General features: G+C 39.4%; 2 protein-coding genes across 2 annotated transcripts; both read right to left on the bottom strand.

Moving 5' to 3' along the window:
- Nucleotides 1-1037: 1037 nt before the first annotated feature.
- On the bottom strand, nt 1038-13037 carry mrps27 (mitochondrial ribosomal protein S27). The gene is made up of 11 exons (XM_063489790.1): nt 12950-13037; nt 12611-12688; nt 11154-11224; nt 11002-11060; nt 10399-10513; nt 9812-9890; nt 7688-7803; nt 7367-7469; nt 7090-7232; nt 3258-3419; nt 1038-1480 (listed from the first exon to the last, which is right to left on the bottom strand). Exons 1-11 carry the CDS (start codon nt 13035-13037, stop codon nt 1232-1234), a joined length of 1263 nt encoding a protein of 420 aa, XP_063345860.1. The 3' UTR covers nt 1038-1231.
- A 3923-nt stretch (nt 13038-16960) lies between these two features.
- znf366 (zinc finger protein 366) lies at nt 16961-27319 on the bottom strand. The gene is made up of 7 exons (XM_063489541.1): nt 27148-27319; nt 22723-23754; nt 22169-22336; nt 21701-21851; nt 21023-21214; nt 18399-18573; nt 16961-18305 (listed from the first exon to the last, which is right to left on the bottom strand). The coding sequence occupies exons 2-7, from the start codon at nt 23745-23747 to the stop codon at nt 17635-17637; spliced, it is 2382 nt and encodes a 793-aa protein (XP_063345611.1). The 5' UTR covers nt 23748-23754; nt 27148-27319; the 3' UTR covers nt 16961-17634.
- Nucleotides 27320-27370: the final 51 nt, after the last annotated feature.

The raw sequence follows: 27370 nt of genomic DNA, 5'->3' as shown, positions 1-27370 counted from the left end.
GTCAGTGAATCCACCTCTTTAAGTTTGTAAATCTCCACTGAGTCCCCTCACATCATCAGGTGGTGCTAACATTTACACCACAAAACTGTAAAATCTTGATTTAGTAAACCTTTTCTTTTAAGAACGCAAAGTCTTAATTCATAATCAGTTATAAATCAGTAAGTGGAGCCAGAGCTGAAAGTGTGACTCAACACCTGCATGCTTTAATATTTCTCTAGGCGGTCCGATTTATGCAATAACACCATTAAGCAAACACCAACTATGACTGCAGAGCCACTCTGAGAACTGTTAGTGAGGTGCCTCGGGATCACAATGGTTCTTGTTTCAGCGTTTTGTGCTGCTCATTCATCCTGGACTGCATACCAGGCTGTTTCCCAAGCTCGTGCTCTGAATACTGAATAGCTGCAGCATAATGTAGAATGAATGCATTATCTGCACTACCACAACAGCATTTCCCCCCCCAAAGATCTATTATCTTATCTTTTGTGCAGAGTCCAAACTTCATTTGCCAGTGCCATTGCTATTAAGAGTGATATTTCTGTATTAGCTGACATTGAACTTTTATGAAGATTGTTTCCTAATAATTTAGCCTGATGTGCACTTTGTCTGGTCTAACATTTATCAGGAGCTATACAACATTATTGGCTTTTTCATGTGAACGGAAAGGTTTCTGGTCAAAACTGCATTCCTTTCTAGGCAAATAATTTGTTTTTCTCTAGATTTGCTATCAGCAAACTATCTTGTGTAATGTGGCCCGTGAGAAAAAACTCCCCAAAATGCTTTTGACAGACGTGCGCACACAGAAAACACACAAACATGTGACAAAGACGACTGCAGGCAAAGAGGAAAAGGAGTGGGAGGATGTGATGGGACGATCTTTCCCTAGCTTTTCCATCTTTTTGATTACATGAGGTCACCCTACGATCGGGCTTAACAATTGATGTGAGCATAAGTTCCAGTGATGATATCATCCCATAGTCCATGACAGACAAACAATAAATGTGAAATACAAATATGTGATAGAACTGAAGTGTGTTTTATTTTGACAGCATATTTATATTAGCTCTATTCTATAAAAACAGAGCCACAAACACAATAACTGATATATACAAAAGTAATAAGTGACAGAATCCGGTGCAATGATAATAATACACTCACAAGTATACACATTTTAAAGTACATACTCGACGGACAGTTCAGTGAGTCACAGTTGGCTCCATGTAAAAAGTTTCTACACCTGCTGAGCTGCAGCCATAGCAGCTAATCGCTCCTGTTTCTCCTGCTCAGCCTTCTCCCTCATCTCCTTCTCTCTCTGGATCAGCTGCCTCTTCTCGGCCTCCCAGGCCTGCACCCGGCTCTCATACTGCTCGAGGTCCGGTGTCTCGGCAGCAGCCAGGTTCTGCTGGGCCAGGCCGGTCACTAAATCCTGGAAAGAGGTTGACTCCACTTTACCCTGAGACTCCAGCTGGCTGCTCAATTCCTGGAGAGGCAGGGCAACAAAAAAAAGTTGAAAGCACAAAGGAATGATCTCATCACTTCATTTAAATAACTTGGGTGAAACCCTGTGACCCAGAAAAGTCACTTCCAATATGTGACGCACACCAAGAATCATGGCTGCACAGAAAAACAGTCAAGTATGATGCATTCAAGAACAACCGGACTTTCCAATAATTCCAGTGTTTATTATCTTAGCTTTGTGGTGTGAAATATCCCTTAAATGCCAAATACCAAATGTAGTTTGTTTTTTTATGATGCGCAAACGTCAAATAAACAGTTGCAGCTATTTTGTTCCAAATTTTCATCCAGCAAACATTTTGGCCATGAGGGGAAATCCCCCCCTGGATGCAGCCACACACATGCCTATAGGGGGCACCTGGCCAGTCAGCCAGTGAAATTTATCTTTACCCTGTGGCAATAATGCCATATGTATTGAGATCAATCAAAGTTTCTCTGTAAACCTACCTACTTTTATTCAGAAGGTTAATCATTTATGATTGTGGTATAAGTGCATATCCATTTGCATCATTACTACACAACAATAATTTGACATCTATGATTTTAAAATAAATAGAAAATAAAGACTGATAAATTAAACCTGGTTTTATGTGGATACATACAGCGCATGTCAGGATGCATAGTGCAGAAAATGAAATGTACTCTTTCAATAATGATTCAGATTCAGCTATTTGATAAAAACTAAACTGGCAGGTGCAGATATTTCATGTATCCAATAATAATTATGTGTGTGCACATATTCTACAGCATTTGATGTCAGAATGTACTGAAAGTCAAAGTATCAACATCTGAATTTGCAAAAAGAAGCTCTGACCACCACTTTACAGCAAACTGGACTCTGTTTTCTTTGTTCTCCTGTAGGTGCACCAGGAAGCATTATAAACCCTCATGCACGCAACTGATAAAATCCACATCCCAGCTAAGGCTTTTACACTGGTCCACAGATCTACAGGTGGTAGTTATGTTTCAGGAACGTTAATGGATCTAAAAAGCCAGGAAAGAAGAAGAAGAATGCCAGCTGAAACAATTTGGAAGAAAATGTTCTATGAGGAAGGAAATGTTTTCAGCATGGTCTCAAGAACATGCCCACTACACCTTAGTGAGTAACGACAAATGCAAACAGAAGCTTTGCTTTAATTTAAAAAGAAAAATATATATATAAATTATCGTTTAGAGAATCAACAACATAACTACCAATGTAAGAATCCCTAATTAACAGTCCACTTATTCAAAAATAAGTGGAAAATAATAATTTTATTATTTTTATTTTATTATCAGTTCAGTGGTAATACAGACAGTAGGCAGAATGGAGAAAAGCACTTCTGACAGTCAAAAAAACCCCATCTTATGCTGTTTGCAAAGGGGCAAACTTTTTAAAGTAGAGTGCAGTTGGAAAGTGTATCCTACAACCCAACAGGGTATTTTGCATTTTTGGAAAACAAAATGATTTGGATCCACATCAAATTTTTAATGGGTCTTTCCTTTGTCTAGGCTACACCTTTCCATCAGGTTGCAGCTTGGTGGTTGTTGTGTAATCTTGCTGAAAGATGGACAAATGGGAGGGAAAACATACTTCCGCCCCACCTCTTGCCTTAGAATTATATTTTAATCTGTCCCTTAAAAAAACCAAAGCATGCTGCTCACAGCAGCTTGACTTCTAAGATATAACCTCGTTTTTACCAGCATGCCCCTATAATTAAATTTGATGCAAATTTGAGCTGTAAGTACAAACAAACACCCACCTTGAATTTCTTGACATACTCAGGTAGCTTAGCAGCTTCGGCCTGATCGTCTTCATCTACAGTGTTTTCTTTCTTGTCCTCTTCACCTCCTGACTCTTCTCCAGAAGAGTCTGACTCTGAGGTCAAAGGCAGGTCGTGCAGCAAGTCATTCACATATCCCAGCTGAAAAATAATCACAAAAATTAATGTTATTTATGCAGAAAGATAACATTTTGTAATGAAGCATGTTCTGAAACAACTGTTTTCTGGTCTTTTTGCTGAAAATTACATTATGCAAGTAAAGTCTCTTACTGGAATGAAAACAGGCCAGACATTAAATGACGCAGGGTTATACACCTTACTTGACAAGTCACCTCTTAATCTTAGGAAAAAGTAAGATTAACTGTGACCTGAGGCAGCAGTCACCAGCACCTTCATTGAGATGTAATACTTCCTCTCTGTCCTATGGCGTTATCTTCTCTGTCTACGTTATTGCTGTGCTGCTGTGTGACGCAGGCTGTTCACTTTCTGTTGCAGTGATTGTCAAAGACAACCTCAGAGCTCCAGGCTCTTCAAAATCTCATTAGATGCAGACAAAGCTGAACTATTGAACTGGACAGCAGAGAGCGGATTAGAGATGCTACAGCCTGCGCATATATGTAAAAATTGCAAAATCATGACAGCGTGTGTGTCACACAATGCTGTCTGTGCCAAGCAGCCTACCTGGAAAGTAATAAGCAGCCTGTGGACTATTTGCAATGCTGCACGCAGTTTAATCCACGCTCATTTTACAACAGCAAACTAACACGTTAAGAAATACATCTGTTTGACATCAAACCCACAGTTAGGGGGCTGATATCAGGTGCCCAAATGAGAACAAAGAGCAATGCTGTCTGGTACGGCTCAGATAGGTGTTTGTTATGAACTATATAACTATAAACAGTTCTAGCATATTGTGCATGTGCATGAGCACAGAACATTTGTGTTGTATTACACAGCAGTTGTCTTACTGATATTTTTCTGCCTATATGAAAGAATAATGTATGCCATCATTGGCACCTTTTGTAAAGTTAATCAGACTCACACATGGGACATAATCAGGGATATCTGGGGTTGCATTATCAATGTTTTTGCTCTCTCATTACTGATTTTGATATTTAAGTATCTTTGAAAAATGTGCATTACCCTGCATAAACTCCAGAGGGATATTGCTGCATTCCAAACAGAGCTTGTTGCAAATGCCAGCACAAATGATTATTTTAATCCCATTGACAAAACATCAGTGCATCGGTCCCTCAACTCAATATCTGAGATGCTTAATGAGGTGAGTGCTGGCCCAGACACCAATTCAGGGATCGATACAACTTTGACATAAGAAGAAGAGTGTCCTCAGACGACATTATCAGCATGGACTCTTTTGAAGGTGGGAGAAACCAGAACTCCCAGAGAAAACCAATAAAAACACCACACCCTCTGCTCCCAATTTCTATGGGGGCCAGAAAGGCGCCAATAATTAATTTAGATGTGCTGAACTGAACTGAACTGCACAGGCCCTATTAATACCCAATTAAATTGTGAAATTAACAGTATAAATTAAGAAGATCTTTAAAATAAAGAAGTTGCACCATGTCAATACTGCAGGAAAGCTTCTCTAGTCTGAGGATATACTTATGTAAGACAGGATACGTACAAGGGTTAGGCAACTGAACAACTAAATCAGTTGTCATCAACTCATCAAGTCCATTTCAGTTCCTTTTTTGGGCCTTGTGCTCAAAGGAAATAGCATTTGGTATTTTTGGACTTAACTTGCCACTTGCACACAGAAACTGATACACTCCAGGGCTCTAGACTAACTTTTTGACATGGGCGCACTGGTGCGCCTAACTTTAAAAATTTAGGCGCACCGGCACAAAAGTTAGGCGCACTCAAATTTTTCAACCGCATCGCTTAACACCACAGTTTTACATGTGCACTTTCTTTGGGGGGGAAGTCCATACAGACAATATTCATTTCTAAATTATTAACTAACAAACTTGTGCTTAAAGTGCTTTGTCAATATTGTAGAAAATGTTAAACTTAATCATCATCTCGGCCTCCTCTGACGACCTGTTTGCTGCTGCCTGCTGCTGAAAGGCAGTGGGGAGAGGGGACACTTGAGCAGTGCATTTATTGCAGCATATAATGTGTTTTCTGGATACACTGTGCTTTTTCAGCATTCAAAGATTGATGGCACCGTGTCAGAGCACTGGCTATGAATTTCAGACGGATCAGGCCTTAACTTAACAAAAAAGTTATCAATAGTTCTTTTCATCTTTTCTTATTACCCACAGCTACATCCACTTCTCTCAGGCCTAGGCTGATCACTAGGGCTGGGTATCATCACTGATTTCTATAATCCATTCGATTCAATTTAACCTCAGACAGTCAGAAATATTATAATTCTGATCATTTATTAGTACTGATACATGTGAGACTTCATCAGAATTGTGAACATCACAGCAGATGCCTTTGTGTGAAAGTAACTGAGAATAAAACACAGAAAAACATGAAGGAGATTTTCCTGGTCTGGCTTTTTATAGCAGATAACCTTAAAAATATTCTGCAATATTCTGCAATTTTGCACAATTTTAAAAAGTTTAAATTTCTTCAGTATTGAACAGCAGAAATTAGGCTTTCTTGTCCGAGGTCATTTAAGTGAAAAAAAGAAAAAGAAAAGAAAAAGACCGCGCTGTAAACAACGGTAGACTGGTGGGTAATAAGCGAATGAATAATGCAGAAAAGATTTGAGACAGGAAACTGTTCTTGAAGTAGAGAGAGAGAGAGAGAGAGAGAGAGAGAGAGAGAGAGAGAGCTGTGCATGTAGTGTGATTTTTATCGTGATGGAAGCAAAACAGCAAAACTCAGAGCGAATTCATGACGACGTTGATCAAATGTGAAGCGTAGTTTGCTGCTTCTTTTGCTGCTGGCTCGGTGAATTTTGGTTGGAGAGACAAAACCTGCAGCTCAGAATCAGCGCAAAAAGACGTAAACACAGAGCGGACCCGACGCATTAGAATCGGTGAGCCCCGACAGCGTGTCCGTCTACGGGCCGTTGGGTGGGAAAGCCGAGAAAGACAAAGCTGATTCTGATGCGTCGGGTCCGCTCTGTGTTTACGTCTTTGTGTGGAATCCGTGTACCTGCTCTCATTTGCTGTTTGGTGGTTGTTGAAATAGTTTTGAGAGCTTTAATCTGAGAATCTGGCGTTTCTGGTAAAACACAGTTATATTTAAAAGTCGATTCAGGATTTAATGAATCGATATCGCTTTATTCAAGCTACTCACCTCCCTCTTCCACCTGCACTTTCAACTGGACCACGGCCAATCAGAGAGGTCCCGCCCCTGACTATCTCTGATTGGTTTAGTCCACGGTAGGGGCATAATGTGTGTCTGTTGTTGACCACACAGAGAGTTGCAGAGATTTTTTTTTTTTTTTGTTACCCGAACAGTTGGTCGCACCGGTGCGACCAAATATTTTTTTAGTCGCACCACTGAAAAATTTGGTCGCATTTGCGACCAAATTGGTCGCACTCTAGAGCCCTGCACTCCAAAAAAGGAGATTTTCTTTAGTTATGAGTTGGTGTCAGCTGTGAACCTTATGTTTTGCTGCTCAGGTACAAATCTGTACAATAAGACGCTGCAATGTGTCCTTCATCTCACTTCTTTCTATCATCTGTGGTTTTCAAGTCTCTTCCAGAACAAGCTGCACAAACTTTTCTGTGAATATACTAAGAAACACCAGTCAGGAAAAAAATTAATTTGTTGTTCAACCCTAACACAAAACACACACAATGAAGCACAATTTGTTTGCCCTTACTGTATCTTTGGACAGTTTGACATCACTAGAAGCAGCAGCCACTCTCTCCATAATGGCCAGCGCTCGTCCCAGATATCCTCGACCCCAGAAGAGAGGCATCCCTTTGAAGACGGCATGTATGCCCTTTAAACTTTCTACCTTGCCTGGATGATGAAGAAGGAGGAAAACAAATGAGACAAGTGGCATAATGAAAGGCTACAGGAGAAAAAACAAAACTATCAATCACAGCAAAAAAAATAACTTAAAAAAATGCAAGAAAAGAAACTCAAGCGCTTACCGAGGAAAGCATTGCCAAGCAGCTGAGCACTGAGGCCAATGGTGTTGTCTTGCTTCTGTCCACAGATAAGCAGCGATGCCCCCAGAGCCCGTTCTTCCGACACCTGATCGCAGCAAAGAACAAGTGTTTTATTGCTTCTACTGCAACATGCTAATTAGCATCGGGCATCTCTTTTTACAAAAATGTATAAAAGTTTAGAATGAAACCCCCCAAAGATGCCCCTTTTTGAATCGCAGGAAATTGATTTTGCAATTTCCAGTCATAAGAATATTCTAGAGTCATTAGTTGTCCTAACACCTTCAGAGCTGCTTATTCACTCACAGCGAGTTGTGGTCTGGTTGCTAGGTAACTGCCCAGAGCATACAGAGACAGGATCTGAGTGGAGGGAAGATCAAAAGCCTCCTGAAGCATCACCTCTTCAACCACAGAACACGCACCTGAACAATTATAAAAAGCAAACAAACAAACATTCTCAGATAACATTTCCCAATATCTCTATATGACAAACATTTTTTATATTACGGAGGTTTCATAATCTGGATAGGAGTAAGATTGTGTGTGAAAAACTGAGTAAACTCTTACTGCTTACATAAGAACTAAGGGGATAAGTAGCAGCCAGGTACTCATAATCAAATGCACACAACTATTTGATTATATGTGTGACCACCTCTATATTTTTTGGTCTAGAGATGAAAAAAAAAGAGGATTTGGCAGTTCATTCAGATGTGTGTTAACAGAATGCCAAAGAGAAAAGACATCAGCACTGATCTCAGAGAAGACTTGCTGTTGCCCATCAATCTGAGAAGGCTTATATGGCCATTTCCAAACAATCTGAACTCTGTCAGTTCACACAAAAGATTAATTACTTGTGAAAAACAGTCAAGACAGGTGCCAAACTTCCCAGGAGCCTCACCCCAAGCTAACACTGTGCAATGCTCAGAGAAACCCAAGAGCTACATCTCAGAATCTGCAGGCCCCAGCATGCTAAATGTTAATGTTCATGACAAGTTAAGTACAAAAAAAGAAGAAAAAAAAAGTTTGAGTTGTTTGGGTTGCTAGGAGAAATCTAAAACTTACACTGCACTTAGTTTTTGTTAAATAAATAATATCAGTGTAATATGTCAAATCAAATCACTTTTATTGTCACATCACATGTGCAGGTACACTGGTACAGCACATGCGAGTGAAATTCTTGTGTGTAAGCTTCACAAGCAACAGGGGTGTGCAAAATACAATACAATAAGAACAAGCAATATATAAGAATGGGAGAAAAAATAAAGGAAAAGGAAAATTAAACACTAAAACCAGCTGTTGCTTGAGGGAGCTCGCGATGAGGCTACCATACTCGGCGCCATCTTGGTGCCACTATGTGTCATGTGTGTATAAACTCTTGGAAGTGAAAAGAAGCTGTATGATAAACTACCAGTATATGGTGAGTTCGCCATTTTACAGTGGTGTCCAAATCTACACTATGATTATGTCCTGTATAGCAAAGAATCCTGGTATCCCAGAAAAAGGAGCATGAAACCAGTGGTCTATAGGACTATTGTAAACTGTGCATAAAGCAAAATGACACAAACAAGGTGTCATACAACTTGCAAAATGACAGCAAGGTGTATGACAGCAATGTATTGAAACATGAAGTTCCCCAAAGTATTTATTAACTACTTATTTATTAATTACACTCAGTATATTTGCAGGACATTGATTCATTTAGCTGATTTTTGATGCGTTGTGTTTTACTGTGCAAAAGTAATGACATTTTTTTTTCTAGGCACTGTTAACTAAGTTAAATCTTGGCTGGCCATTAGCTCACTATGTAGTCCTTTACATAGATGCCAACCATCAACTGGAGCGTCGTGGATGAGTACATAATTAAGGACACTGTAATTTTCTTTTATTGGCAAAGGATCCAAAACCACCCCAAAATTAGCTCTATGCGCCCACCCAGTTTTAATCCAAATCACTTGTTGTACAAAACATGACGGGGCATTGAGAGTTCATCTGGCAAGCCTGTAAGCTGTTGAGGTACGTCACAATAGCAACATTTGGGAACCACTAATAAAGGAAACTAACAGACGCAACCTAAAAAGTAATCCAACAACATCAGATCTGAGCTACTGTTTTGAAACTTTACAGCATATAAGCACTTTTATCAAATGGAATCAAAACTTTCACATTCAACTGAAACAGCAGCTCTGCAAGACAATTATTTACGGTCTAATGTTATTATAGAAAACATAAATAAATAGAAAAAACAAGCTTCCCTTTACCCCCGTCTTTTACAAACAAGGAAAGAAATGTTGAAATCAGATTTTGGTGATTTGAACATTTCAAGCAAACAAGAATGTGCTTGGAAACCTGCAAGGGGTTGGCCTTGTAGTCTGTGTGGTGCTTATGCTTCCCAAAGGTTAAATGAAAATTGATTTTTAAACTAAGTCTTACTTTTAAAGTCTGCATCCTTAATGAAGGAATCCATGAGGAGATTGAAGGTGAAGTCATCTGGGAATATTCCATACTGGATCTGCACATAGAGATATCAAAATATTTGTATCATGGAAAAACATCATTTTTTTTCTACATTATTTAATGACGAAGGTGTATATCACATGCAGCAATAAGACTGCTTCTCAGTGCATTAGTGACAATGAAAGCTCTTGCGTCAGAGTTGTACGCTGCCAATCAAAACAACTACAGCGGTGATTGCCTTTACCTCACTGTAAACGCGTCACTGGCTACCTGACATCTGTTTCTGGAGTAATTCAGGGATGCTCAGATACTATAACGCATTCAGGAACTGAAAAAAAGGGCTGGGCTGAAAATGTCAACCATGTTTAACATTATTTGTGCTGGTCAGATCGGTTTGAAAACACGCCTCAGTGCTTCACAATGAGTCTGTGCTGTCTCATGATGACAGCCTTGATCAGATTTCCTCTCCGATCGTTGAGATAAGGTTCATATGCAAGGCCCAAACAGTGCTCTCAGCGTAGTTTATTTCCCAAAGAATAAACTGAGTGAATATTATAGTGTACCTTGTTTTTAAGTGTGTGCAAGGCCTTATCTCTAGCCCCATATTTTAGACACTGTCTGATCCAGCCGTGAATGGTCCAGTCTCGCAGGTACCAACAGTTTGGACTGTGACGAAACCTTAAAGAAATTTACGGAAAAAAGAGTTGTTTCACATGCTTTAAAATAGAAATAGATACAAACACAACAACAAGAGGAAGAGAGGAAATCACATGACAAGTATACGGTAAACAGTTTCAGCTGCTGAACCACAACTTTATCCTGGAAATCAGAGATAGGAATAAGAATATATCAGCAGAAGCACATCTAAACTCGTTCAGTGTTTCCCGATTATGAAAATGAATGCGCCCTGAACTAGAGTGCAATTGGGAAACACACTAAATCTTGTCATCACAAGAATGGGTGCAGATTCCAGAGGAAGGAGTAAACAGGAAAGGTCTGGAGTTGCCCCGAACAAAGAAGAGCATGTGACTGAATATAAACCAAAACAGACAAACCAAACAGACAGCTCAGTCCAACAAAAACACACAGACTGGTACCACAAAAACCAAAAGCAGCAGCAGACATTTGGCACAGATGCAGAAGATGTAAAAATGATATCTGATTACTTATAAAGGTAGTACTCTGCTTGATCAATTTCTTCCCGGGATGATATGTTGTCCACAAACTGAAACAGAAAACAGTGTGCCATGAAAAATCAAGTTTACAGCAAATAAATAAAAAAATTAAATATGGTCCATTTAACGTAGACGCAGCTTACCCGTGACATAATCAGAGAGCTAACAGGGAGATTCCTGTCATATGTCCTGTCCATAGTGTTGGCGAGTACAGCTGCAAGTTTAAGAAGGATTTTAAAAAATACCAGAATTATAGTAAAATAAACTAGAGAATAAGCTTTCCAGAGTAGAATAAATTGCTGACACATTTTTTTTTTAAATATATGAGTTTTATTATGGTGATTTACAACTTTTCACAACTTCGGTATTATCTAATTAAACTGTATTTAAACTTTGGTAAACTACGAGTATAAATTATGTACACTTTGTGAAGCAGGTAAATTTCATCTGTGCACCATGAGGCTGCAGTGCTACACTGCCACCCTGTGTTGATGAAGTGTACACACAGTAATATTTGATGCTGGACTTCTGCAATGAGCATCAAATGTTGTAAATATGTCCAGAAAAAAATCTAATTTTTTTTCTGGACATATTTTCTGGTGTTCCCTTTGGGGGCCACAACAATGGATAATCTGCCTTCATCTCACCCTATACTTCCTCCTCTGTCACACCAACCCTCTGATTGCCCTCCATCACTACACCCATCAACCTTCTCTGGGGTCTGCACTTTTTCTCCTGCCTGGCAGCTCCTTCCTCAACATCATGTGTCTAATATATTCACCATCTACTCTTTTTACATATCCAAACCAAAGTCTCTAAACTGCTTGATCGGAGTTGTCTCTCTGATGTACTCATTTCTAATCCTGTCCATCCATACTGAAGCCAACCTGCTCCTGAGCCACAGAAGATAGTATCCTACGCACTCTGCCGACTCTAACTGGAAGGTCAGTGGCTGGCTTCATAACTCCTCCATTCACATTGAAGAAACCTTGGGCAAGATACTGAACCTCAAGCTGTCCCAATTGAGCGTGAACATGTGTGAATGTGTAGGGATCAAAATAAATAAATAAATAATAATAACCAGTGTGTGATTGGATGAGGAAAGTGCTAAATAGAGAAAAATATTAAATAAAATGCATTCTTGGTGGACCAGTGCAGTAGCAGCAAATCTATGTAAAGTTAAAAGTATTTCTAGAGTTTGACATGCTGTTTAAAGATGCGCTTGTATGTTTAAGTCCCAAAATGAGAAGATTTTGTTGTTTTAAAATGAAGACAAAAGCAGAAAAAACAACAACCTGTAAGTGCAGTAAACTGAATGTAGTGCCATGTTTAGTGGAAGTGGCACTTAGGTTTCTTTACACGTCTCAGGCTGCTTATGATCTGTTTTTTAAACAGTTTATTAAAGGTAATAAACTATTAATGATTTAATAATTATTTGGAATTAAGGGCATTATAGTCAGTCTTATTGCTTTATCAGTTTGACACTTCTTGACTTGGTGGAAAACGTTACGTTTCCCTGGATAATGATCCAAATCTGACAAGCCCTTTGTTTGCTTGTCTTTTTATTCTGTACTGTGAAATGTAGAGATATAACTCTTACCCAGGTTCTGAGGATCTTTCTCTCTCGCCTCCCACATTTTGGTGTCTGTGTAAGCCGCTGAAAGCAACCATCGTCGGGCTGTGAAGAGAAATGCACACATCAATCAAATATTTGGACAAATGAGTTGCTCGTGGCTTTAAAATGACAGGAAAACTCAAATGCCGCTTAGTTTAGCTTCATGTTGTTAGCTAACGTAACCATGAACTGAGGGCATTTAGCTCCACCGCCATGAACATTCAAATATTGACCGTAAAAACCAAAAAAAATAGACGTTAAACATGAAACTAAAATTAAATCATACTCTATATTGAGTCTTAACCAAATGCATGATGTGTCTACCTGAAAGAGACGCAGATAAACTTTTAACTTTGACAGCAGCAGTCGCACATCGCTTCAACACGGAGGCTGCCATATTAGACGATACCATCTCGTGGCAGGCGCCGGGGGAGTTTGATGACCGGCAAAAGTGGATTATACCAAAAGTGACGACAGGAAAGCAGAAAAGTTTTTGGTTTGGTTTTTGTTGTTGTTGTTGTTTGTTTTGTTTTGTTTTTGTTGCTGCCTATAAAAACAAAATAAAACACAAAATTTAAAAACAATACTAATAATTTATAAACACAATTCCTGCATTTTTATGACTCAATGAATTATTAATGAAGTTAAAATGAGATATTATTGATATTTAATTTAACTTAATCTAATAATTTTTACTGTTCTACCTTGCTGTGTGCACCAAGCAACAAAATACTTTACAGGAAATGTTTTGATTTCCTGAAATTTATCAGGAATGACTTGCAGATAATGTAGAGAATACTCACTTCCAGCCTACAAACCACAAGTTTCACCACAAGGTTGCTAACTTCCACTTTGGTACCAGCTTCTACCTGTAGATGAAAAGCGATAAACATTTCTTCTTCAAAATAACTTGAAAACGTTTTTATTTAACCAACACATAGTTGATCTATCTATCTATCTATCTATCTATCTATCTATCTATCTATCTATCTATCTTTAAATAATAAGCTATAATACTTTGCAGCTTGTTACATTTGGTGTGATGTATGTGTAATTCATTAATATTAGTTTATATTCCCCGAATTCTATTTTTGACATTTTTGGGATTTTTTGGATTCAGTTGTTTACATATTACTTGGTTGGCTTTGGTAATTAAAGTCACATCAAAATGAAAGAGAAGCTACTTTTGGTCACTCCCAAAATCTGTTAAACATTATTCTATGTTGCAAGCGAGAGTGAAATACTTGAGAAGAACCTGCTCTTTGACAATAGAGGGCACTGTTCATATAAGAAAGAGACAGAACAGGAAAACACACACAGCTGTAAAAGTGAAGGAGCTTCACTTTGCCATGCTGTGTTGCACATAAAGCCATGAAGAGTTCCATTGCTAGTTATTGAGCACCACTGCTTCATCAAGCTTTTCAATAGGGCTTACTAGATCTGTCCTCTCATGTTCATTAGACTGCAGGCAGCCCCAAAAATACTAGCAAACCACCAAAATTAAGCAGGAAGTTGGACATAAATGTGGAGTTGAGTTGTCTTACTTTGTTTACCTAAATGTGCATTAATTTGTCCGTAAAAAGCTGTTGCCCCCGTCACCTCTGTGTTTGTCAGCCAGTATTTTGTTCAGCTGCAGGAGGACAGCCCTCAGCTATTATTACAGTTAGCTCCTTGGCTGTGGGTCAAAGGAGGTGACAGGTTGAGACTAGGGTGGGACCACTCTGTTAAACAAAACATGGAAGAATTTTAGCACCATCTCATTTTCTCAGTGACCAGCAAAACAGGAAATTTGTACCTGAGATGCATTACAGTGTAGTCACTACAAGTAAACAAGAAGTGTACCATTCAGTTCCATTACTGGGATTTCTGATATCATCTTGTGCCTTTCTGTTTTGCCATTATGCAAAAGGCCATACAAAGTCTACAGAACCTTTATTGAAAATCACGTTTTAAAACCCACACTTCTCTCATCACGTTAAAAAAGGTATGTTTGTGGTCTAGAGATGAAAAAAAAAATCAGAAGTATTTGTTTTCAGGATCTTGCTTACGGGCATCCCCTTGCTGCTTCCCTTTTTTATTTCTCATCCATAGTGTTAGAGGACGTTGGTGCAGGTTGGTGCGATGTGATAAAAGAACTGCATTATACAGGGAATGACAAAGCATTTTGTAGGAAGGCTTTTTATGCAATAGATGTGAACTGTCATTGAACGCATGCATGCTTGACCAATAGTATGTCTCTGCAAAATATAATGGATAAATTTACAGTTACAAGTTACTAATTCTCTGTCTGGCTATCAACTCATCCTGAGTTCCTTCTTGAATGTGCATGATTTGGAAAACATTTATTGTGTAAAAAAAAACCCCACAAAACAACCCAAAACGGTTTGCTGTAATTTGCCTGCTTATGTAACAGTATTCAAATACATTCAGGATGAAACAGGATAGCAGGACAGGAACCACCCTGTAATATACAGCCTGACTTTCCAGCCAAGTGTTGTGACTCCTATTTTTTCACAAGTTTAGTTGAATTTTCTTTCCAAGACTTTTAAACTGTTGTCATTATCAGCCATTTGAGCTACAAAATGTTTTCCGAAACAGTCCTTGACTCAACTTTTTAATCACAGTATTATGAAACAGAAAACATCATAACAATAATTTATTGGACTTAAGACAGATGACAACCCTAGCACAACCTACAGTATGGTTTGGGAAAAATGGGAATAGGATTATCCTTATCAGGGTCATGGGGGGAGGGGAGCACTGGAGCCTATCCCAGCTACCATAGGCTGAGAGGCGGTGTCCACCCTGGACAGTGCTAGTCAGCCTGGCTAACACAGAGAGAAATATAACCATTTGCACTCACATTCACACCTATGAGTGTATTAGAATCACAAATTAACCTAACTCCACTAACTGCATGCCTTTAGACTGTGGGAGGAAGCCAGAGTACCCAGACAAAAACAGAGAGCACATGGAAAGTCCACACAGAAAGGCCCCGGCCTGGTGGTGGAGTCAAACTCAGGACCTTCTTGCTGGGAGGCGGTAGTGCTAATCACCGGACCACAGTGCTGCCCTGAATAATTTTCTATGTGTGTTAATTAGAATGAATATTTTCTTTGTTCCCTGATTGCAAAGACCTGCGAAAACACTTAAATTCTATTTTATAATTTTACACATTTATCTTATAGAAAAACTGAGATGTGAACACTGAACACTGACAGGAAGTGCAGTTTCACTCTTCCAGCCCGCAACAGATCAAAGTGGGCTGAATGCGGCCCTCAAGGTAAAATGAGTTTGCCATCCCTGGCTTAGAGGGTTAATTCCTGTTGGTCAGCTACTTTCTTCTTCAGTTTATAGAGCATAGCACAAAGGTTGTGTGATTTGGCTGTCTCTGAGTAACCACTGAAGGCATGATGCTTATGGTCAGTGTTTTCACAGAACTCGAGCTGTTTTTTTGTTTTTAACCACAAAATTCATTTTCCCACCAGAGACGTATTTACCTGTTCTCCCCTGTGTCTGATTCATCTTTGGCTTCTCATTGTCTCTCAAGTTTCAGTTCACAAAAAAGTGATGGACTCAACGCGATCAACATGCTTTTTCAGAGGAGATTAGATAAAGAGGAGCTAACTGCGAACAGGAGATGGTGATACGGCCGACTCTCTGTGGTTTCTCTTCAGGCAAGTGGCTGGGATTGAAACATGTAGGTGAGGAAAGGAAAGAAGAGGAGGATGTGAGAACTTCCTCAAACTGTTTGCAGTTTCGCTCTTTTGGACACGGTGGTCGTCGCTGGTCAAAATAGAGAAGCTGCTGTTCTGCATTTCATCTGACAAGAAATGACTGTTTACCTGAACTGGCATGATTATATGAGATGTAGCCCACAGCACATAGTGTGGACTGAAGCATAGTAAATAATGTTTATCCCACACAGCGCACTGTGCAATATTGCAACTTATTTAACAAGTATTCTTCCATTCTTTCATGTAGTATTTCTATTTTCAGTGAGACTTCTGCAACGAGGAGAAACAATGCTTTATTCTGAGTCATACAGACATATGAAGCCTTTGTCTGGGACACCCACTGTGTCCGTCACTGCTGTTTGATCACAACCTAAAAGAGAGAAGGGGAGAGGTGTTTTCTCTTCCTCTTCCTCTGCTTTGAAAGAGAAGCAGGAGGAGAGAGGCAAGCTTTCTGAAACTCGCAGCAATCATTTCTCGCTCGGTATGTGTGAGACGGAGAGAATCGAAATTTAGCATCTGGGCTCATATGCTTTAAAAACATTTGCAGCGATGTTTATAAGGCATTTAGTGAGAAAAAGCAGCAAGTTTGTGTATTCAAGCTTTTATTTCAGTATTTATTCATCAGAATCATATTCAGATCACCAACATTGCAATAAAACACAGAAATATCTCCTAAAAAGAGCATGTAGATAAAAAACAAATCAAGACATAGAATGTAAAAAAAACAAAATCATTTTAGGTTTTTTTCAATTGTGTCTGTCAAAAACATTTTTTCATCCAGTTTTTGCTGACTTTTAGAACAATATCATACAAACAAACAAACAAACAAACAAACAAACAAACAAACAAACAAGAGTAAAGCATGTACAATGGTGTGATCAGTAACACTTTTTAAATTTTAATATCACAGATTAGATTCCGAGTCAAAGCAGAGTTGCATATTTAAGAAACATTTCAAAATGATTCGTAAAAAACTAAAACATTAAATATCTGTTTGCATTTTATTTACATCGCACGTTTCCAGCCAAAGCTTCTGTCAGTCACTATTAATGATAATTTGATATGTTTTTTACATGCAATATTCTTCACAGCTTGTATTTATTCTTGATTTTTTGCTCTGGTAATAAACAACAAGTTCATTCGCTACTACTCACCACCCTCCCTAATCAGAGATGTTTGGAAGCATACATATTGTCGTTGCCCTCCAAAACAACCAATTAGTTTTAAACAAGAAACAATGCTACACATTTAATTATCTTCTGAGTCTTTGACTCACTTTTCTTCATGTTTGTCTTCTTCACCGCTTGACCCGTAAACCCTTTGAGAAATGCACTCGTTTTTGTTTGTCTCTTCCACATCGATGGCCTTGTGAAAGTTATCCAACTTTTCTTTTCTTTGTTTTGGTTCCTCTAGCTCTTGCTGATGTGCTTCTTCTTCTGAGTCATATTCATATGACTGTCTACGGACCATTTTTTGGCGGCACACCTGCTCACCTAATTCTGCATCTGATTCATAGGATGTCTCGGACTCCAATAGCTGCACCTTGTTACCTCTGGGAACTTTAGATTGACCTTCTGCTACTGACTCCCTCTCAAACGTCTCATCCTCTAAACTTTCCTGGTACTTCTGCTGTTTCTGTCTCTTGCCTTCCCTCGGTTCACCAGGGGATCCCTGCCTTCTTTCCTCCAGCTCAGGGATGTACTGATCACCTGCTGGCTCGTGGTGGTCTACTTCAGGGCTGTACTGGCTCCTTCTGTACAAACTCTCCTCATCCTCCTCCTCCTGACAGGAGCTTCCCGGGACACTCTCACCATCAGACTGGGAGAGACGGAGGCTGGGCAGACCTGGGGGTTTCTGGGAGAGGTCAAACGGTTCCTCTTGGCTGAAGTGGGTGAGGAGGTCCATCGGGGTGGTCAGACAGAAACGCCCTCTTTGCCTAAATACTGAAATCACAGGGAGAAAAAAAGTTACATTTAACAACAAATTTTACTAAAATACATAAACATATACATCATCAGCAGTGTGTGCACACTTACATCTCTCATCCAGGCCTCTGTCCATGACACCATGTTTAACCTTCATGTGTCTGGTGAGGTTCCCCTTCAGTGTGAACTTGCTCTGGCAGTATAGGCATTTGAAGGGTTTGCTGTCTGAGTGGAGATGCATGTGGCCCATTAGGTTGTGCATCCTGTTGAATTCTTTCCCACAAAGCTGAAAGAGAAGAGAGAGAATACATGTCCAGATATTAGGAACTCATTAAGACCTCGGGTTTAATTTGACACATTATTAACAGTGACGCATAGGCTATGCATCCTGAATCATTCGCAAGGTTTCTCAGGTAAGTACATTTTAATCTCTTGCTTTTATTTCAAGTCATTAAAAAAACACAAGTGAATATTATGTTAACAACCCATCCAGTTGCCCATTTTCTGGCTTGAAAAGTGAAAAGGCCAAGATATTTTTGTATTAAAATTTACATGTTATCAATACAATGTAAAATTCTGAATTTGAATTTTTGCTACAATTTGAATACTATTAACACACACAAGCATTAATACCTTACAAACCTTATAAACTATCTGCAATAAAAATAATATTTTAAGCTCATTTGTAACAGCTGCAGTGGTCAGATGAATTGAGTGATTAAAAACAAAGCATATTTCTCTGAAATGCAGTGAAAATTCAAAGTGCAAGAATCGAGTATTAAAGGTGATACTCTAGCTTTTCATCAGTGGCTGTAATAAACACTGTGTCCACATCCAACAATAACAGGCAAGCCCTAATTACCTGTTATTTTTCTCTCTCTACCAGATCTCCTTTGTTAGATGACTAATTTTCTCAGATGCTGAGTTGCAGAGTTTACACGTAATCATGAATGAATGCGAAGTCTTTCAGACATGCATACATACACACATTCTTTCTCCCTCCTTCTATAGTTATTTTCCTCATTTCCTCTCTGTCTTCCCCCCTCACACACAAGCAAGGACACACACACACAAGAAAAACAGAAAGAAAAAGACAGAGAGAGAGAGAGAGGAAGCAACACTGAGACAGGGCCAGGAGGAGAACAGGGAAGGGCAACTCCTGTGCTGTCCTTCCTCTGCATTCTTTTTTATTAGGGTGGTCCTTTCCTTCAGGAGGAGAGAGGGACTGTAAACTGTCCAAGAGGACCGTGAGAAAACAGGAAGCTGCCTCCAGCAGCAGAGAAAGCGAGATGAAATCTATTTGCGGGCTTGTTCTCCAGGGAGGCCGGCGAGCCATTGTTAGAGAGGCAGTTTGTGCGGCGATATCCTTCCTATGGACAAGGAGGCTCCCACTCCCATAAGCCTCTCTGCTATCTGGTCATCGTCTCAGTCCTCAAGTTGTACCAAAAAACCAAGGTCAAAACAGACAAATTCTTTAACAGCAGCTGCCACTACAAATTGCAAGTCTGGGTCCTGGCTGTGATTATCAAGACTTGGTTTGTGTAGCTTGCAAAAAGGGAGACACTTGCATTTTAGATGCCTTTATTTACTCCTTATAGTAAAATAACCTATATAGACCTGTAGCTAACAATGACCTGCTGCTTCTCATCTTACTACAGTTCGTGCCTTCTACTGATTACCAGTAAAAGTATGTATTTGCTTCATATGTAAATAAATATATATGTTTTACAGCTTGTATTTTTCTAACAGCTGTTTTATGTTTTTAAGGCCCATTTATGATGTCATGATTTGTGTATTCCTGTAAATGTAATAATAAAATAACATTTTGTGCATTACACACGTGTCTAGCTCATTAACTTAGCTTAGCAAGAAGAGTGGAAATAGCTATCCTCACTCTGCCCCCCAAAAATGTTCCACATCAAGCCCTTTGCTACATGGGATTACATTTCAGTGTGATAAGATAAATATCAAACTTTATAAGTCACAGTAGATGGATTTTATTGCTTTCAGACATACCTGGCAAGCTGTTTTGCTTCATTTTCTCTTTTTGTTGGAGGCTTAAACTGTGGTTTAGTGGTTGCTAACAGCAATTTCATAATGATATCCTACAAATGTGATGTTACACTTTTACCAGTTTGCCCTTTAGAGCAACACTGCTGAAAACTAGCTCAGTCATGTGGTGTAGAAACACTGTGGCTTGATTTTGTTGTGATAGGGCATGAAAGGGCTAGTTTTTTGTCATACTGATAATCCTGTCTTCACTTGGGTTGCCAGTTCTGTGGTTTTCCTGCTGAGGGGAGTGACTTTTTTCTGTGCAATTTACAGACTGTGGGTAATTTTTCTATAATTCAGGAAAAAATAAGAGTATCTCTATAATTAAAAAATCTTATTTAAATGAAATAATTGATTCCTGCCAAACCGACTTCATGGACGCACATATGGACACAAAATGTGCCATACTGACCTCCAACACCTCCAGTTACTAACTGAATACAGAGCAGGTTTTGACTTGCCAGGGAAAGATTCGGGTCATGTAAGTTAAATTACAAATTTATATTCTTCTTCTCCTATGGACTTTGTCACTCCATAATGAGATCACCTGACAGCGCAGACATGAGTCATACTTACTGAGGCCACTAACGTGCTTTGTCATTCGAACACGTGAACCTTTGGGAAATTTGCTGTACAGAAGGCCAAAAGAAAGAGCCACATCTCACATGCCAAACTCGACCAACCTTGCATTTATAGGGCTTGATGTCCGAGTGGACGATCATGTGAGCCTTCAGAGTCTGTTTCTGGACGAAACTCTTAAAGCACATGTGGCACTGGTAGGCCCGAATGTTGGTGTGGATGAGGACGTGACGCTTCATGTTGGCCAACAGGGTGAATTCACGACCACAGATGCGACACTTGTGCTCCTTCACCCCCTGAAGAACAAGATAACGTGGAAGTAGTGGTGTGAGAAAGATGAGTCATTCTTCTGGTTTGCTTTAGAGAGGCCAGATCGTCCCCTGATAACAAATATGCCAGGCAGTGCCAGTGGAAATGCATTTAAATTTATTTATGAAATATAAAATATCTATTTGATGAAACTATCGCTGCTACAGTTGTAAATATAATCGTATAAACAATGTTGTGCATTTTAGAGTTTGGGCATGCTAATACAGGACGTGTATAAACGGTTTGTGGAGTCAGGTGGTTTATCTAAACTCTAATGCTACTAAAGAATAAAAACTGGATGTTAAGCAGTTAAAAGTAGCTTCAGTCAAAATTCAAGAGGAAACTGCTTCATGGCTGACATTTTTACTATCCAAAATGTAAATTGGGCAAACTGATAATTCTTGGATGCCATTAAAAAACAAGAGAGAAAAAAACTTTCATTTCATTTTTTAATCCTTTTGTTATACACCTACTTTATGAGTGAGCGTGTGCTGTTTCAGGTGGTGCGACTGGATGAACTCCATCCCACACTCACTGCAGATATACGGTCTGATGTCTTTGTGTTTCATCATGTGGTTCTGAAGCTGACTGGGATACTGGAAAGTCTTCTGGCACTCTGTACACCTGCACACACAGCAACCAACATTTGCAGTTAGCCTGCTGGAATGTCTCAACAATGTGGGAAATGCCTATATAAAAATGCACTTTTGTGCCAGGAGTTCCACGAATAATTAATATTGCTCAGAAAATCTGAGGCCATAGCCAGCAAGAGGTTAGCCTAATTTAAAAAAAAAAAAAAAAAAAATCTATTTCTTGGAAAGAATTAGTGGATGTCCTCAATGGGTGGAGCTTGAGCTGCTGTGCTAAGCCAACTAACTGCTTACTTTAAACAATAACAAGAATATGAACATAAGAATATGAAAGGAAGGAAATGAGCTCACCTGTACAATGTGGGACCTCGGTGGACGGTCAGGTGCCTCTTTAGCTGTGCCAGTGTGGGGAAGTCTAGACCACACTCCACACATACATTCTCTTGACCTTTTTCATGCTTCAGCTCGTGGGCTCGAAGCTCGCTGGGATAAGCGAAACCTCGACCGCACACACTGCAGCTGGAGGTGCAGAAAAAGTGTGAATGAGCAGGAAATCTAGGCATTAAACAGCAGAAACTCTATATAATATATTGGAATAGCGGAAATGAAAGTAAAGCTGGTGTAAAGCTGGTAAAAAGTAGATTATAAGCCTAATTCTACACAGGAGGCCACTCCACAGGCTGAAAAATAGTCCAACTGTATAGAAGTCTAAGGGGAAGGGAACTCAGCTGCTAACGTGATTTGTGACCTCAGAATGTTAGGGTTAGCTTGCGTTTGACATCTGTTTGGTTTCACCCCTTATTCATTACCTCCAGCTTCAGAACACCAAGATGGTGACTGCCAAGATACTCAACATCACAATGGCTACCTCAGTCTTTGACATACCGTATGTAAAAATAATTTACCTGTATGGCTTCACGTCACTGTGCTGCATCATGTGTCTCTTCAGGTGGCTGGTCTGGGTGAAGGCCTTGTGGCACACCTGGCACTTGTGGGGCCTCATTCCCTGGTGTGTGAGTAGGTGTGTATGCAGGTGGCTCAGCTGCTTAAATAGCTTCCCACACAGGTGACATCCATGTGGTTTGATGCCGTTGTGACCCAGGATGTGTGTGACCAGGTTATACTTGGATGTGTAGGACTTCTCACACATTCGACACTTCCATCTCTTCTGGTCTCCGCCAACGTCCACATAGTAGCTGTCATCTACGTGAACATTGAGACCGAGCTTCTCAGCGCTGCTCGTACCACTTCGAGGAGCTCCTTCACGGGCGCCATGACTGGGGCGGAGGTCCTCTCTGGGGTAGAAACCACCAGGGGGGTGGTGCATGATAGGGCCAGGCATAAAGAAGGGGTAAGGGAGAAGGCTGTGGTGGAGAGGTGGGAAGTAGGGAGGGTGAAGAAGCAGAGGAGAGGGTGGCCAGATGGGGGAAGGACTGAGTGGCTCCTGTTTTACCTGCACAGGAAAATTCACATCTGGAGGTCTGTGTGGAAGCTGCAGGCTGTTGAGCTCGATCATGCCAGGGATGGGTTTTGAAGATTGAGACAGAAAAGGACGAGGTGGGAGGGAAAAAGGAATGTGCGGCAGGTCCACTGTCTTCTTACTGCTGCTTTCTTCTGCCTCCTCTGTCTCCTTCTCAGGAGATTCACCTCCCTCATGGCCATCCACTTTCAAGGGAGTCCTTTTGCGTTTTTGGGATCCTTCTTTGAGGGTGTAACTGGGGCCAAGCATGGGAAAGAAAACAGGTGGACTAAAAGCACTGTAGGCATCTCTGGTGGGTGATATGCTGGGATATCTAGCAGGAGAAAATTTGGGGGGCTGAATAAAGAGTGGAGCTGGGCTTAGGTAGAAACTGCGCTGAGATGTTTGTCTTAGCTCTGCTCGGAGAGGAGGACTTCTTCGTGGTGAGATGCTTACTCTATCTTTTTCCATCTTCTTTCTGCATGAAAAAGGAAAAGAAGTGGTTAAATATCTCCAGTAACAACAAGGAAATAAGTATTTAATCAAATATTTTACTAGAGGGAGTCCGTTAAATCTACTCGTGAGCTTACAAAGCCCACTTGATGATGCAGAAGGCAAGCAAGACATGACATAAAAATAAAGGGCTTTTTAGTTCTTCATATAAAATGTGGATCTTTGAAGTTTTCCTTTTAACTTTTGAGTGAGCCTGACAGTTTCATCATAATCACACAGAAAAACTGAAGCATCAAAAACTATCCCGATACTTTATCCAGTATAAAATGAATTTTCTTTCAGGAATTTACAAGAGTAAAAGTCAGGAATTGACTGGTTTAAGGAAGAGTAACAGTAACACGAAGCAAGTCCTGAAACCAGAACCAACTTTGAGTGATTACATGTATTTTCTTCTGCTGCCTTCAAATAATGTGCATTTAGACTTGCATCTATTCTATCCTCGCTATATGTTAGAAACTAACACGAACAACCAGTACTAATATCAATGTCGCCAACCACAGTAGAATGCAAGTCAGCAACATTGGTGTGACATCAATGATACTTGTAACATTTACAATTGCAGGCACTATGTCTGTCTGTGTTGATGACAAGGTTGATGAGAAAATAGAAATATTTGACTAAAACTACATTTAAAATGACATTTCAAAATTTCAAAAAACAATATTAGTCCAACTACTGACAGAAAGAAAGTGTCAGTTTTTTTGTGCAATACATGTGTCATGCATTATATCATACACATACATTTTTTATATATTTCACTTCTGGTCCTTTTAAATAAATATATAAATATATTCTTCACATGATCCTTTTGTGTTATTTTTGGTAGGATCTATTAATATCGGTGGTGTCTATTAATGTATGTCAGGTCAGAAATTGTTCTGTCATCGTATCGTCTGTGCATTTGAGTTAAATGTACTTTTAACTCAGTTCACAGAATCAAAATCTAGTTGGTTCTAGAATAGTTGCCAATGTTTCTGGAAAAATCAACAGAGATGTTTGCCTTGAATACACAGATTGTCTGATATCAAAATAAATTTGAAAGTACAAAGGCTGAACATTTTTTTAAAGCTACATTTTTAGTTAGTAAGGTGATTACTTTGAAGATTGCTTCTGTTTGAGATTTACCCAGTTAGTATGATGTATTTTTTCAGTGTTACATTTTCCTCCGCTTCTGTAACTATTTCCCCCATCAAGGGCTCAGTTGTAAAACTCTGGTTTCTTGCATTAAAATAGGTATTTTAGCCCTGTTCCCATTATTGACAAGATATCAGTTGTACTATTAGTTGGTGCACATTTGTGTTTTGTTTATCAGCAGATGCCAAGTGTATTTCAATTAGCCTGTGAGGAAAATGTTTAAATTTTTTTTTACATTTGTCCCCAGTATCCACTAGTTTTAAATGTTTCACACATTAACAAATATTTAATGGGACTCTTTATACACTTAAAATTTTATAAGAATGACACAATCAGAAATAACTGCTACTGACTACACAAAAATGCATCCATCTTATCATGCTTTCTTGACATTGATGGGGAAAAACATCATAAAGGTGAAGAAAGGACCTCGCAAAAACAACGTAGTGCAAAAACAAGCTGGTTAAACCTCAGAAATCTCAAGCAGGAACTCATATCTATGAGGGGCATTGCCATTTTGCAAAATAATACACTGTGAATGACTGGTTTGAAAATCAGTACTATACTTTCCATCATATGCATTTATTTTAATTCTTAATTTGAAAAATAGCAAGTAGCTACACCTGTCCAATAAAATCTATACAAATAAAACATTTAACGCCGAAAGGAAGTAAATAAACTATAAATACCTCACATTTGCTTTCACGTTCAGTTCTTGAATGTCTTTACTTTCCACCACTGCTTACATATACTTCCAGTTGTAACATTTGGAGAAATGTGCATCAAATGAAACTGCATCCTGTTTCTATTTATGACATGAAACCACTTCTCTGAAGATTCCTGTAGAAGGAATGCAAGCGGACACACGCATGCACGGTGTGGCGTTGACACCCACACCTTTCAGGTTTCAACCTGAAACCTTTCACTTCTTCCTTTCTCACAGATCTTCTCCTTGTCTGAAATTAGGAAGTTATCTGTGAGAAGTTCGCCTCTACCTCCTGGCCCCTTTTCGCTTCTCCATCTCTTTTTCTCTGCGCTCTTCATCCTTCTTTTTTTTTTTTTTGTTGGACTGATAGCCAGGAAGAGCTTCCTCTTTTCTCCTTTACTGGAGTTCAGTTAAGCAAAATCACAAAACTGCAGTTTGCATCTGTATGATATAGAAATATAGAATAGATGATTGTAATGGATGTAAAGATGAAGATAGTCAGAGGGGAACTATCTTACTTCTGCATGACATTCAAAATAGTGGTGCAGATTAATTCTATTCCTGTTAACACTGCAGTGCTTATCAGTGAGAAACTGCTGAGACCTGTACCAGTCCACTGCTTGCATGACTACAGTTTCCACTTCATGTCTGTCACAGGTTACATACCTGTTGGCTTTTTAAATGTAAACATTTTAAAAATACTCAAGGCTTCAATTTATGATTATCAAATTTTAAGAAAACACCTGCTGCAGTTTCCAGAAATTAAAGGAGACGTCTTACATTTTCTCATTTTGTCTGGCAAAAACTAAAAAAATTGTAGTAACGCAAGTCAAAGAAAAAAAAAAGAAAGCAAAAGCTCGTAATGTGGAGGTTGTAATTCCATCACGTTTTGGCATTTTTGCTTGACAAACATTTTAACTGATGAATTGAAAGCAAATGTTGATCTCAAATCAAGGATCAGCTTTCTAAGTATTTCAGCTCAACATCTGCATCCAGCTTTGCATGCATTCTTACAACACAAACCTCATAAAAAGTTATTTTGAAAAGCTAATGTGACGATGAAATGAAAACCAGTGAAACTCTGACATTTAAATCCACCTCAACAAATAATTAGCATTTTACTTCTGAAAAAACATTTAAATGACACATTTCTACCAGTAAATTTCCCTTTCACAGATACATGGATGGAAATTCATAAAAATCAATCTACAGGAATAAAAAAAACAACAACAACAAGATGCCAAATGCAAAAACTGGATTTTTCTGCCTCTTTCCAGGATTTTCAAAGAGCCCTAGACGCCTGCTGAAGTTTTGGGTCTCTCCTGGACATTGTCCTGCTCTTTTATCCTCTTCACTTCTCTTAGTTAAGTTGCTCTGTGCAGAGACCCCAGCCTGTCCTCGCCACACCACGCATTCCAAACAATCCATTAGACCCGAAGCCCCTCCTCATGTGCCAGTCAGTGCCATGTAAGTGTGCGCTGTGTGCGGTTGCAGCATATGTCTGCGTGTGTAACTTACCAGCTGAGTGTAGCAGAGTGTGTGTGTGTGTGTTTTTTCTCTGTGATGCTGGGGCTGAAGCGCTGCTGCAGTAGCTGCTGTTGTACCTGTGCCTCTCTTCTCTCCCTCCTGTTCGCACTGCAACTCTACTGACAATGAGCCGCCTGTCCACGGATAGCATTTGAACTGACTTAAGAAAGAGAACAGGAACAATCACTTTGTTCTCATTTTTCAGATGAGTACC

The sequence above is a fragment of the Pelmatolapia mariae genome, linkage group LG12, assembly GCF_036321145.2.
Source record: "Pelmatolapia mariae isolate MD_Pm_ZW linkage group LG12, Pm_UMD_F_2, whole genome shotgun sequence".
Lineage (NCBI taxonomy): Eukaryota > Metazoa > Chordata > Actinopteri > Cichliformes > Cichlidae > Pelmatolapia > Pelmatolapia mariae.
Note: the sequence above shows the minus strand (reverse complement) of the source record. Positions and strands in the feature narration are given on the sequence as shown.

Bases quoted from the DNA above. Each gene is read 5' to 3' on its own strand.
- mrps27 (XM_063489790.1), bottom strand. From the start codon at position 13,037: ATGGTATCGTCTAATATGGCAGCCTCCGTGTTGAAGCGATGTGCGACT. The intron at 7,804-9,811 runs GTAAGACTTAGT...ATAATTGTTCAG, and splicing joins TAAGGATGCAGACTTTAAAA to GTGCGTGTTCTGTGGTTGAA. The intron at 3,420-7,089 runs GTAAGGGCAAAC...ATTATTTTTCAG, and splicing joins TCAAACTGTCCAAAGATACA to CTGGGATATGTGAATGACTT.
- znf366 (XM_063489541.1), bottom strand. From the start codon at position 23,747: ATGGAAAAAGATAGAGTAAGCATCTCACCACGAAGAAGTCCTCCTCTC. The intron at 18,574-21,022 runs GTTGGTCGAGTT...CTTCTCTTTCAG, and splicing joins TCAAGCCCTATAAATGCAAG to CTTTGTGGGAAAGAATTCAA. The intron at 18,306-18,398 runs GTAAGTGTGCAC...CTGTGATTTCAG, and splicing joins CAGAGGCCTGGATGAGAGAT to TATTTAGGCAAAGAGGGCGT.